The sequence below is a fragment of the Candoia aspera genome, chromosome 1 (assembly GCF_035149785.1).
Source record: "Candoia aspera isolate rCanAsp1 chromosome 1, rCanAsp1.hap2, whole genome shotgun sequence".
Lineage (NCBI taxonomy): Eukaryota > Metazoa > Chordata > Lepidosauria > Squamata > Boidae > Candoia > Candoia aspera.
In genome coordinates this window covers 233321304-233333002 of record NC_086153.1, presented here as the reverse complement: position 1 = coordinate 233333002, position 11699 = coordinate 233321304, and the positions used below count along the sequence as shown (strand labels likewise).

General features: G+C 44.3%; 1 protein-coding gene across 4 annotated transcripts in view; it reads left to right on the top strand.

Annotated features, from left to right (window-relative positions):
* The first annotated feature begins 4846 nt into the window (after positions 1-4846).
* Positions 4847-11699, top strand: part of VWCE (von Willebrand factor C and EGF domains) — a 30022-nt gene continuing 23169 nt past the window's right edge. For 3 of the 4 annotated variants that reach the window (XR_010066848.1, XM_063289176.1, XM_063289178.1), the window contains exons 1-4: positions 4847-4997; positions 8013-8107; positions 8900-8989; positions 11385-11513. Coding sequence is in view for 2 of the 4 variants with exons in the window: in XM_063289176.1 (XP_063145246.1) it covers positions 4888-4997; positions 8013-8107; positions 8900-8989; positions 11385-11513 (424 nt within the window). In the remaining 2 variants the exon portion in view is untranslated. Of the gene's footprint in view, positions 4998-8012; positions 8108-8899; positions 8990-11384; positions 11514-11699 lie in introns of those variants that run through there. The other variant, XM_063289177.1, reaches the window with a different exon arrangement.

The following is an 11699-nucleotide window of genomic DNA, read 5'->3' as shown; positions in this document are numbered from 1 at the left end:
TTTTATCCATTCTCATGAAATCACTTCATTCTCTTCTCAGTTGGAGAGAGGGAGTAAACCTGATGTATGGTGGATCAACAGATCCTGGATGCTTGTTTGATGTACAATGGATGGGTGCTACTTTGTTCTTTAGGGTCTTGAAGGCATTTGGGCAAGTTTTAAGCTATTGTAAAAACGGGAAAACAATGCATAGTTGTCTGATGCATTGCTCAGCAGAGGGGAGAATGCTTATTAAAATGTCAGAAGGGTCAACAACTCCCAGCACCTGCAGCAACTACAGTATGGGGTGATGTCCTGTACAAATCTGTCTCATGCGCTAGGTGATGGTGCTCTCCCATGCCTTCTAAAAACAAGCCCCAAACACTGTTGATGGCAGGTGTTTGAGATCCATTGCTTATGCTGCATTTCACATCTGCTTAGATGAGGTGTTAAGGCTGTTTGTGTGAAATGTAGCTAGCTTCCTGTAAAATGGTTTGTCTTCCCAAAAGGTAAACACTTGGAAAAATAATACATTTGAAAATATTTTATACAAAATGCAGGCTCTGTAATCATCCCTTCGGGCTGTGATGCTAATGGCCAGGTTGCTTAAAAGAATAGAATGGCATCAAAAAGCCTGGGTGTATTCTCAGGAGGAATGATAAATGAAATCTGAGGTTTCAAAGATGTTAGGACTAACTGCATTCAGCAGTTATTTGGGCATGGCCTTAAATAAATTACATACATTTAGTTGCTTTCATTACAGTAGTTGTCCCTGCTAGAGGGAGTCTGGTATGCATGAATATTCAAATGACTATGCATACAGTGTGTTTTCAGAGGTGTCTGCAGGATCAGAGGCTTTTGTTGAAATTCCAAAAGCTGTGTTGTGTTGCATACACATACAAAAAGGGTGGCACTTGTGTCAATGGCAGAATGCTACTTTCATTATTTGTCCCCCTTGTGGATGCCACTGGTTGTTTATTTTATTGTGAAATCACAATTGGGAAGTATCGCAGATGGGGGAAAAACATCCTTGTTGCAATTATGCCAAAACTGCTATTAAAAGAAGGGGTCTGTATATATTTTTTGAAACTCTTCATCAATGCATATTATGCTTGCCTTTTATTTCCAAATAAGTACAGTAGGCACAAATACAGAAATCATGTAGTAAACATTGTGCAATGTATTGAAATATGTCCCCGTTTTAGCACATTGAACTCCAGAATGCAGTTGATAGTCCTTTTTGTAAGATACTTTCACAAAGTGGAGGGGGAGGAAGAGAGAATTTCCAACGTTTGCATAGGTATCAGATGCTTAGAAAGTGGGGATATATTAACACAAAGCGAATCATTGTAAGAAAGGTCTGCAGTGTGTCACTGTTTTTCTTTCTCATTTATGCAATGCCTGTTACTTTTGTATTCATTTGCCAGAAGATGGGAATATGGTTGTTTATTGAGCATTTGAACAGAAAACTGCTTGAACATTTATCAAGGCTTTCTGCTGAGAAATGGTGGGAGATTCTGACCATCTCACTCTGCTTTGCCATGGTGTTCAAACAATACCCATTTGATCTTCCTACCTTTTCTTTTATCTGCTCTGCATATCTGAGTACGTTCATCAACCTCATTCCAACATGATGTGAAATATATATTCTGTATAATACTTCATCAAAACTTCTCAGGAACACAGCTTTAAAAAAGACATTATGTATACACATACTGTACAATTAACAATAGTTAATACAAACAACTCTTAATCCCTAGATGCAGTGGACCTGATACTGATGTTCAGGACTTCTTGATTCATAGGGAGCTGGTTGAGGTTGCAGTTCACCTGTGAAAGCAAGAAAATCAGGACATTTGCATTGCTGAATGCTCACCTATGTTAAGAAAAAAATATAAATAAAAATAAGGTTCAGTCCTTTAGGGTTCATTTCTAAATGGGTATATGTATAATTGCACCGCAAATCTTCCTGTTTCAGAAAGCCAGCATGCTATGAAGAAGAATCCTGTTTCCCATATAAGACTGTTTACTTAATACAGGCAAACATTCAGAAACATGGAACCTTCTTCTGTCTTCTGAAGCAGAACAATCCTAGCAGGGGAAAGAACCAGAAAGGACCTTAAAGGCCATTTTGTCATGCAATTTTTAATTAGGACTCCCAGGAGCGCTCTCCCCTGAACTTGTTGATCCGCTGACCATCAAGAAGATACATATCTAAAATTGCAGTGCATTAAAAATGAACATCAAAAGAAGGATTTCTTTTTTTCCCCTTTTTTATTAATTAGTAATTGTTTAAGATATAATTAAGACACATAATGTAGAATATAAGACTGACAGAATACAAGTCTAAAAAAGAAACAGGACAAGCTAAACTTGATGGAATCTTGGTATCCCTTTCCAGTATGAATAAGCACAGTTTGATAGAGCTATAGTTTTTGTAGTCCAGGTAGCAGAGTAAGCATAGGTTTCTCCTTGAAGCTACAAAACAGAGTGATGATGCTTTTGTTTATTTGATTTCCTCCTGCTCAGAGAAATAATGTGACTTGATAGGTTGGTGAAGGTCACTGTGGTGTAAGTATCCTTTCTTTATCTGTCTAAAGGGCAGGTGTGGCTCAGAAATACAGAATTGAGGGAAGTGGGAGGGTGGCATAGAGAGGGTTCCAAGTGCTTTGAATGAGATCAAAATGCCATAGTGCTGCTTCCTTCATCCTTTCTCTTGTGGTTTCCTTCTACTCACTTTTTGTATAAGGTGTGAATTAAAGGTTTGTGAAAATTCTTGGCAATTTTGGGAAGAGGCTTATTCTCAAATTCTATTCATGTTCCATGTGTCAGTCTCTTTCTAGTCCCCAGCTTTCCTCCCTCCCCCCAGGCAATAATATCCTCCACCACTCAAACCTAGTTTTTGGAGGAGATGACAATAAATTTCCTCTTCTGCCTTCTTAATCTCACTGGTGGAACCAGCAGATAAGTACTATGCAAGTAAGATGCATCCTAACTGGAAGAGAGTCCCTCCTGATAATAGGAATCCAGATTATATTTGATACATGTTTTATATTTTGGAGAAACCAACAGAAAATAAGTTCGATGCATCAGTCTTTCAGATGTTGAAATAGAATAGATGGCCAAGGGGGACCCTTGGTAAGATACGGTTTCATGGAGTTGACCACAATCTGCAAAAGTTTACATGAGAATAAGTTTGTTAGCCTTGAAAATGCTACAAGACTAATTGCTTTTGCCATAGGATTGTAGTGCTTTGAGTTATTTTTTTAAATGTTTCCAAGTTTAAGGGTTTATAGAGAATGCTCTGCATCTGCTAAGCATAGAAATAAAACTTGTTTACATTCCCCAAGTTGCATAACCCTGACAAAGGGTGGTGCTTAATTGCTTATTACCTATAAGAGTTGCCTGTGGCTCTGACACTAGTTAAGCCAGGAATGGCTGTTTTGACAATCTCAAATGATGCACGCAGGAAGGGAATCGGTGTTATTAGAGTAGTGGGGAAAATGCCGTCTCTGAAGGAGAAACTACATTGCCAGTGGAATTATTGAGACAACACAATGGATTCCTCATGTCCACTAAGCAAACCGTGCTATTTTTCATGAAGAATGAGACCCACTCAACTCCCATATGTTCATTCTTTCCCTTCCCCCCCTTCCCTTGAGAGAATCTGTCTTAATTTTCATGCTTTTCTCTGATGAATTTCCTTCTTGAACTTCTGAGCTGGATTAGAGTGGATCATCTTAATAGCTAGGACTAGTTCTACCATGTGATTAGTGAACTATTTTTCTTAATTATGGCTATTGATGATTCTATTGAATATGTGCAGGCTAATTTTGTGTATATTTATACAAACACATTAATGTGCAGTGCTTGATAATCTCCAGTCTGGTGCAGGCATTATACTAAAGCCTTAATGTATTGTTTGGTTTTGGCATAGCTTGTGGGAATCCAATTATTGTGATCAATAAACCAGATTAGCAGGATGAGTCAACCTAACCAAGCATCAGTTATTCAATAAACCAACCTTAAGCAAACCCTGGCTTAACACGGACTGCTCGTGTTTCAGAACGCAGTTTTGTTCCACTCCTGAAAGAACACCTGTTTTTTCACGGGTGGAAAATCCGAAAGGACATCTGGGCAACTGAAGCGACTTTGTTTTCGCCTCTGCTTTCTCTCTCTCCCTGCTTTCCCCTTCTCCCCTTCAGGCCCCAGCTTTGCAGCTCCTCTCTGGAACAAGGCCCCCAATGTATTGCAAGTGGCAGCCCAGCCTGCTATTCACATCGGATGCGCCTCGGATCCTCATCCCTCGGAGCGGCTTCGAAGCCTTTATCTGCCGCGGCTCCTCTTTGGTACGGATGGGAAAGCAGCCCGGGGAGGGGAAAGAAGAGGAGGGGACATTCTTGAGCCTTGCCAGATGTGGAAAAGGAGACTCCTAAAAATGGGTTGGGGGAGCCTCTTCCCAGTCCAACAACAAAGCTGCTGTGTTTTGAAGCCTGGGAGCCTCCCCCACATCGCCTCTCCTGGTGCCTCTGCTCTGCCCCCAGGGATGGGGGAGTTGGGCGAGGCAAGCACCCTTTTGTACGCACGCACGCACGCCCTCGCGCACAGGCAACGCTTTTCCCACTCGGAGCACCCGGCTGGGGAGCCCCGCAGCAATCTGAGCCTGCTCGTGGGGTGGAGCTTTCGCTCCACGCCGCCGCCGCTGTCCCCAGCTTGAGAGCATTGATCCTCGCTCCCCTCCTCTGCCCAGAAGGCGCCCCCAGCCGCCTCTTTGGTGGGAAGAGTCCAGACAGCTCAAGCCATGCTGTAGGGGGCCTGTGGAGAAGGAGAGGGCGGGGAGGGACGGGACGGGAAGGGACGGAGGCTTTGGAGGAAGCAAAGCACCTCTGCGGACTGGGAGGCGCTGTCATGTTGGCCGAGCTGCTCTTCCAGGCTGCTTGGATGGCTGTGTTCCTTCAAGGGACTCAGGGGAGACTCTACACAGGAAGGAGGAATCTTGCCAACTTCGCCGTAGAGAGGTACCCCTCCGCCGCCGCCGATACCCTTCCTCCGACAGGGACACCGTGTCCTAGAGCTCCAGTACTTTTCCCCCTCCCCAACTGAATCCCCGAGTCAGGCTGGGGAACGAGCGAATGACGCCTCCTCGCCAACCCACCCCCCCTACGCCACGAGCTGGGGAATGTTTCCAGTTCTTTCGCGGCCAGCGCAGAGGAAGGAGGCGGCGCAGTAGGGAGTCGGTGCCTTCTCTGGCAGCGTCGTGGCGCGTGCAAGGAGACGGCAGCGCTTGCCTGGAAGAGCAGGAATTGGGCTCTCCTTCCTTCCTTTCTTCCCTCCCTCGCTCAGAATGCATTTACTTCTCGGTGTCTCAGTCGGCCGTGCCCTCTCCATCTTGGCAGAGTCCTCTCTAGACGCCACCTCTCTGAAAGGTGTAGATGACCAAGCCGTCGAAGGTTGCTCAGTCCAAAGCGGCAGGACCGTGCCAAAATGAGGAGAAAAGTTGGCTGTGCGACTGAGGGACTGTGCTTGGGGGCAAGATGGAGGGAACAATGGTGCGTTTACTTCACTGCATAACCTGCTTTCAGGATGCCAGATCACCCCACGTTTCTGAGCCTGTGGCAGATTTAGACAACTTGTTGCCATCGCTGTGCTTCAGTTCATACTATATTGAAAAGGGGAAAGGGACAAACGAAGCCATGTTAGTGATGATGGTTAATTATTATATTACAGTCTCCAAAAAGAACCTCTACTGCTATGATTATCCATACCATGTGTTTTGGTGTAGCTTTTTCTTCCTTGCACCACTGTTTAGTCCAAATCCTCTCTTGTTTCAACAGTCTTGTCTTATTTTACTAATGCAAATTGTAAGGTGGGTGCTCCATTCTCTTTTGTGTGAGAAGAGAAACCTTATGTTGCATGCCCACCATGGCACCTTTAGCTCATGAGCACCTGAACCTAGCAACAGGGAACGGTTGCATCACTAGTCTATGCACAAAGATTGTCCCACTGATCCTCTGCAATGAGCAAAATAACCATTAGGCTTCGCTGAGTGACTTCTCTGCCCTCAGGCACCACCCAGATGCAAGGGCTGTGACAATCTCTGATCAACATGTATCTCTATCACAATGTGACTGAGTTCTTTTAGAACTGGAGGTGTATTTAGGTTTGCAAAGATAGCAATTGACACAGAGAAACAAAAGAAAGGAATGTGCTGGATTTACTGGTTGTGTGCTCAGCATGGCTTGACTCCTCCTGGATTCACTCAGCTGATCTCTTTCTCCTCCCTTGGGGAAAGAATCTCTTTCAGGGTCTTCTGACCAATCCTTCCCCAGAGACCAGGGCTTTGCCAACGACAGCTGTGTCCTGTCTTGGGAGCTGTGTCCTGTCTTGGGTCTTATGTGAAGATGTCGTCTGTAGCCAGCCAATTACCTCCTTCCCATCTTGGATCTTGGGTGAAGATGTTGTCTCTCTGGGACTTCCCTTCCCTTCCCTTCCCTTCTTCCAGGGAAGCCACCTGTGGACTTTTCTTCTTCCTCCCCAAAAGGGAACTGACAACTGCTCCGCACCCCCATTATCTTCAATCTCCACCTTTTCTCTCCAGCCACTCTGTTTTGCACAGTCTTTTTCTATCCTCCTCCCCTCCCCCCTCCCTCCTTCCCTCCCTCTCTCTCTCTCTTTCTTTCCAATTTTGGGTCAGACTGGCAGCATGTCCCCCAGCAACTGAGGAGGTCGGTGTCCCTCCAGGGCTCTAGTCCCCAACACCTATATATACCAGGCTGGATTAATAGGACTGCTGTCTCCACATCTCCCCACAACAGTCCTGGCTATTGGCCAGGTCAGTTCATCAGCCTGCGTGACAGCGCAGCTGCACTTCAAGGCTTGAAATGAGCTGCTTCTTCCCTTTTCTGTCTCCATTTGTTGGACTCATGCCAGCCCAACAGCAGCCAAGCCAGGCAACTAAAAGACATATGTCCCAGTCCCCATGATGCTGCCAGGTTTTCCTACCTCTTCAGCACTGAACTGTTTAACTTCCAGCTTAGCTCTTGTTCCAGAGGGAACTTGGTGAAGACAGTTTGTAGTGTTTATTCTGGTGCTGCAGGGCAGGAAGTTTAGTATTGGCGGGAATTCCTGCCCTATCTCGCCTCCTGGGACTTCCTCCTCCCTCTCCCCAAGCCAAGGCACCATGAGGCCTTGCATTCAACCCCTGTTCTTTCACAATGATCAAAAGGGCAGCTGCTTTCCTGTATGTCCCCCCCTCCTGCCCACATAATTGTCGTTTTTTCTACATGCTGCAAATGCAGTCAGAAAGTGATGAGATGAGGTGCTTGCTGGAACACTGATTTGTTTGCTCCCCCAGCCTTTCTTTCCTTCTCTTTCCCTGTCCTTATCTTCTATTGCCCCAGAGAGCAGACACTTGCACAGCAGCCAAAATGGCAACAGAGTAAGAAGGGTGAGGCTGGTGGCTGTGCTGAAGTATCATTTACTTGTAACTTAAGATGTTACTACCAAGGATGAGGAGAGATGCTTAAGATGTTATCCCTCTTGTGTCAAAATCACTTGTCCAGCTTTGGCTACTGTGCTCCTCTGACTGGGCTGGACAGGACACCATCTTTTCTTCCACATCTGGCAGCAAAATGTTTTGGACAGCCCTCAAATCTAGCTACTATAAACCATTAAATTGATAACTTCTGCAAGTCTGTGCTCCCTGCTGCCCAGGAAGAATGGTTTCTCAGTGTAATTTGACTCACTGTACCTCTCCTCCAAATAGTTTCTCTGCCCCTTGAACCCTGCATCAATTAGGTTTTTGCTTCAGCATGCTGTTCTATTTTGCTTGGTGCCAACACTTTGTGACCAGCTTGAGAAGCTCCATGGCTGGATTAAACAGTTGCAAGTCAGACTGCAGTCTGCACTTTTTCCACAGTATTTAAATCTCTTTCTGCATACGTAATGCTCAATTATTTTGCTGATTGTACACAAACAAACAAACAAAAAAGAGGAAGGAAGGATCTCAAACTCTCTCTTCCATCCTCTTCCAGGCATCGCATTGGACCACATGTTTGTCTCTCTGGTTTTGGAAGTGGATGCTGTCCTGGGTGGATACCATCTCCAGGGAGTGGACAGTGCACCTTGCGTAAGTTCCTAGAACCTCTAGAAGAATCAGCCAGCACAACCTTATTATTACCTTTAAGCCTTATTAGCAAACTAATGTGCTGTAAGGATTATCATAATCTTGTGAGAACACACAATAGCTTCCACATAGGACAAACAGGGAACAGCAGCAGCAGATAGCACTACAACTGATATAAACAGTGACCAAAGCAGCCCATTAGGAGGCAAGTTGGAACAGTGTCCCTCCATGCTATAGGGGGTTGCACTACAGTAAAGAACTTAGCACTGAAGCTCAGCCTGCAGGATTTGTTTGCCTTTAGGGCATTTCCTTCCCCCAACTGATCCTGGGCACTTTAATTTTACCATTACTGTATGGATAGTCTGTATAAAGTGTTACTTACATCAGAGCTAGAAAACTGCAGTCCTCCAAATATTGCTGAGTGACAACTCTCAGCATCCCTCACCATAGTCATTCTGTCTGCATTTCTACACACACATAGACACACACACACATCTTTTTAAAAATCCGTTCAATCATGTCTGATTCTCAGAGACTGCCAGGACAAGTCCCTGCAGTGTTCTTGGCAAGGTTCTTCAGAAATGGTTTGCCATTGCCTGCTTCCTAGGGCTGAGAGAGAGTGACTGGCCCAGAGTCCCCCAGCTGGCTTTGTGCCTAAGGCAGGACTAGAACTCACAGTCTCCCAGTTTCTAGCCTGATGCCTTAACTGCTACACCATACTGGCTCTCACACATACATACATGTCTATACAATTCTTGCCAAGTCTAATGGATGTTTCCTTGGCCCTCCTCACAGCACTCTGTTCCTTTGGCTGTGGCAGTGGTTTCTGCATAGCTCCCAATGTCTGTGCCTGCAGGGACGGAAGGCAGGGCGTCACCTGTCAAGGTAAGCTGCACTTCCTGAAATGCTACCAGCAATGCTGTTTGCCAACAGGATGCAAAATTCCTATAGAGGGCCTGCCTGGTATTCAGAAGACGAGATCTTTGATTTGTGGGTTTAGGATATATTTTCAAGTCTGGGAGCCATAAGAGAGAGCCTATGGAGTAGATTGCAAACGTCCATTCCATTCCTCTCTTAGTTATACATCTTTTTCTAATAGCAAAAATAAAAACACCCCATGTGTTGCCATTCCTCCCGTCATTACAGCCCTATAAAAGGGGACCTGTACTAGGCAAAATTTCAGATGGCAGCACTGAAAAAAGTTTGGAAAATGCAGAGCAGTTTTCTGAGAGAGGACGAGATCATCTGTAGTGCAAACTGATTGGGAAAAGTTGTTCAGCTATATACATGTAGGAACATTTATCTAGCTTGCTGCTGTGTACCACTGCCAAGGATACTGCGCTTCGTATTCGCCTCATCCTGGCTCAAATGGAATCTTGGACATTTTAGACAGGAGGGAAAAACATGTGGTCCTCCAGCAACTGTTAGGCTATAATCTTCATCAATCTTAGTTAGCATGATTAATAATTATGAACTTACTTTATTTTATTGGTTAATAATTTTTCTATTAAGTTTATATCTTGCCTTTTTGTTTATATACTGTACATCCTTGAAATGGTTCCCAAAAATTTAGGAAAGTAAAATATATAAAACATAACAATAACATCAATGCATTTAAATCAAATTTAAAGGTTTAATAAAAACTGAAATAATTATAACTGAAATCATGTAATTGATTCCTGGATTATGGGAACCAGAATCCAAAAACTGGTGGATGGCCACATATTCCTAGAGCCAGTGCTATAGAAATCCCAGCAAGGGGCATATATTCTTAGAATCAAATTTCCACCCTTTCCATTTATAGTGCTTCATGCCAGTGATCCAGTTTCATTCTTCTTTTAATATGACAATACATGTAAATCATCCCTGGAAAGTCATAGAATGTTTTGCATTTCCTTACCAGTGTGGAGTTTGTTGTTGTTAGTCATTGAGTAGTTGATTCATTATGTGCCCTCAAATTGGTGTCGATTCTTAGTGACCACATAGATAGATTTTTTCTTCCCATGACAATTTGTCCCTAACCTGGTCCTTCAGGTCTTCCAAAGGTGCACCCATTGCCACTGTAACTGAGTCCATCCACCTTGCTGCTGGCCATCCTTCCATCTTTCCCAGCATTAGAGACTTCTCTAGAGAGCTGGGTCTTCGCATAAAGTGTCTGAAGTAAGATAGTTTCAGCTTGTTCATTCGTGCCTCCAGTGAGAACTCTGGGTCGATTTGTTTGATGATCCTTTTGTTTGTTTTCTTGGCTGTGTTGTTAGTCATCGGTTCCAGATACTCTAAAATTCTCTCTTCATGTAGCTGGAACAACATGCTGGGTCTTCCTGATTGGCTTTGCATGCAGCCAACAACACTCTGAGTGACACTCAGCATCTTTCTCTCTCTCTGGCAATGTAGGCATGGCCATGTGAGAACCTCTGCTTTGCTATAAGCAGCCCAGCTACCTGCTTTAAATATTTGACTGTTACTAAATTCATAACATTACAAATAATGAATAAATTGGACAAATTGCTAAAATGTCAGTCCTCTAGACTTAAAAAAGAACAAGGTATAACATCAACATACGCTGTCTTCCTCATAAAAGGTGGTGGGTTAGAAGGTGTGATTGGAGAAGCTCATGGGATTCTTCTTCAAAGGATCAGACAGACATGGAAGGAAGCTGATAACTCTAAGGAGAAAGGCTTCACATTATGAGCTAAATGAAGAGAAGCGACTTATGACACGATGAGGAAAAGGATTTTGAAAACAAGGTTTTCAAACATTCTGGATGAGTGTCAATTTATGCAATTATGGGTTTGGCAATAGTGCCTCTGGGAAATGTATTACTTTCTCTCATTTGTTAACCTATGTTAACAGTGTAACAGTCAGATGGTGTTTTTTGTTTTCACTAAAAACAGACAAAAGAACAGCTGAATGAAATGATGCTGGAACTCTTGGGCTTGGAGGTTCCTCCCTCCTCTGGGGTCTGCCAGTACATCCAGCCTTTTCCCTAAGTTCTTTTCTAGGACTACCAGTCCTGGACTGCAGAAATCCAGATGACCACAGGATTTCAGCAAAAAGATAACATAAAGCCCTCTTTGCTACCATCTAGTCATTATTCCGGTTTTTGCAGCCCTATTTGTCTTAGAGATTCTGGCTCTGACGTTTCTGCTCATGCAGCACTGAAGCTGGGGATGCTTTCTTCTATCTCTCCCTGTCTCATGGTCCTTGCATTCTTATTACCTTACAGATTTCCCCTACTTGAAACCTCTCTGTGAAACTGTCCCATCTTGTTCTTCTACAGACCCTGCTGGAGCCTGTGGGGAGTATGGCTGTGACCTCACCTGCAATCATGGGGGCTGCCAGGAGGTGGCAAGGGTGTGCCCGCTGGGATTCTCTATGACTGAGACAGCTAATGGTGTACGTTGTGTGGGTAAGCCAGAAGATGGGGTGACTCCCTCCCTGGGAATCAGGAGAAATGGACCTTCAACGCAACTTACGGGCTCTCAGGGAGTTTTCAGACTTTTAAACTGAGCAAGTCATTGGCCTTTTGCTATAGCAAGATTGGTCAACATCTGGCCACACAGCTCCACTTCTGTGACTCCAGAGCATCCCCAGG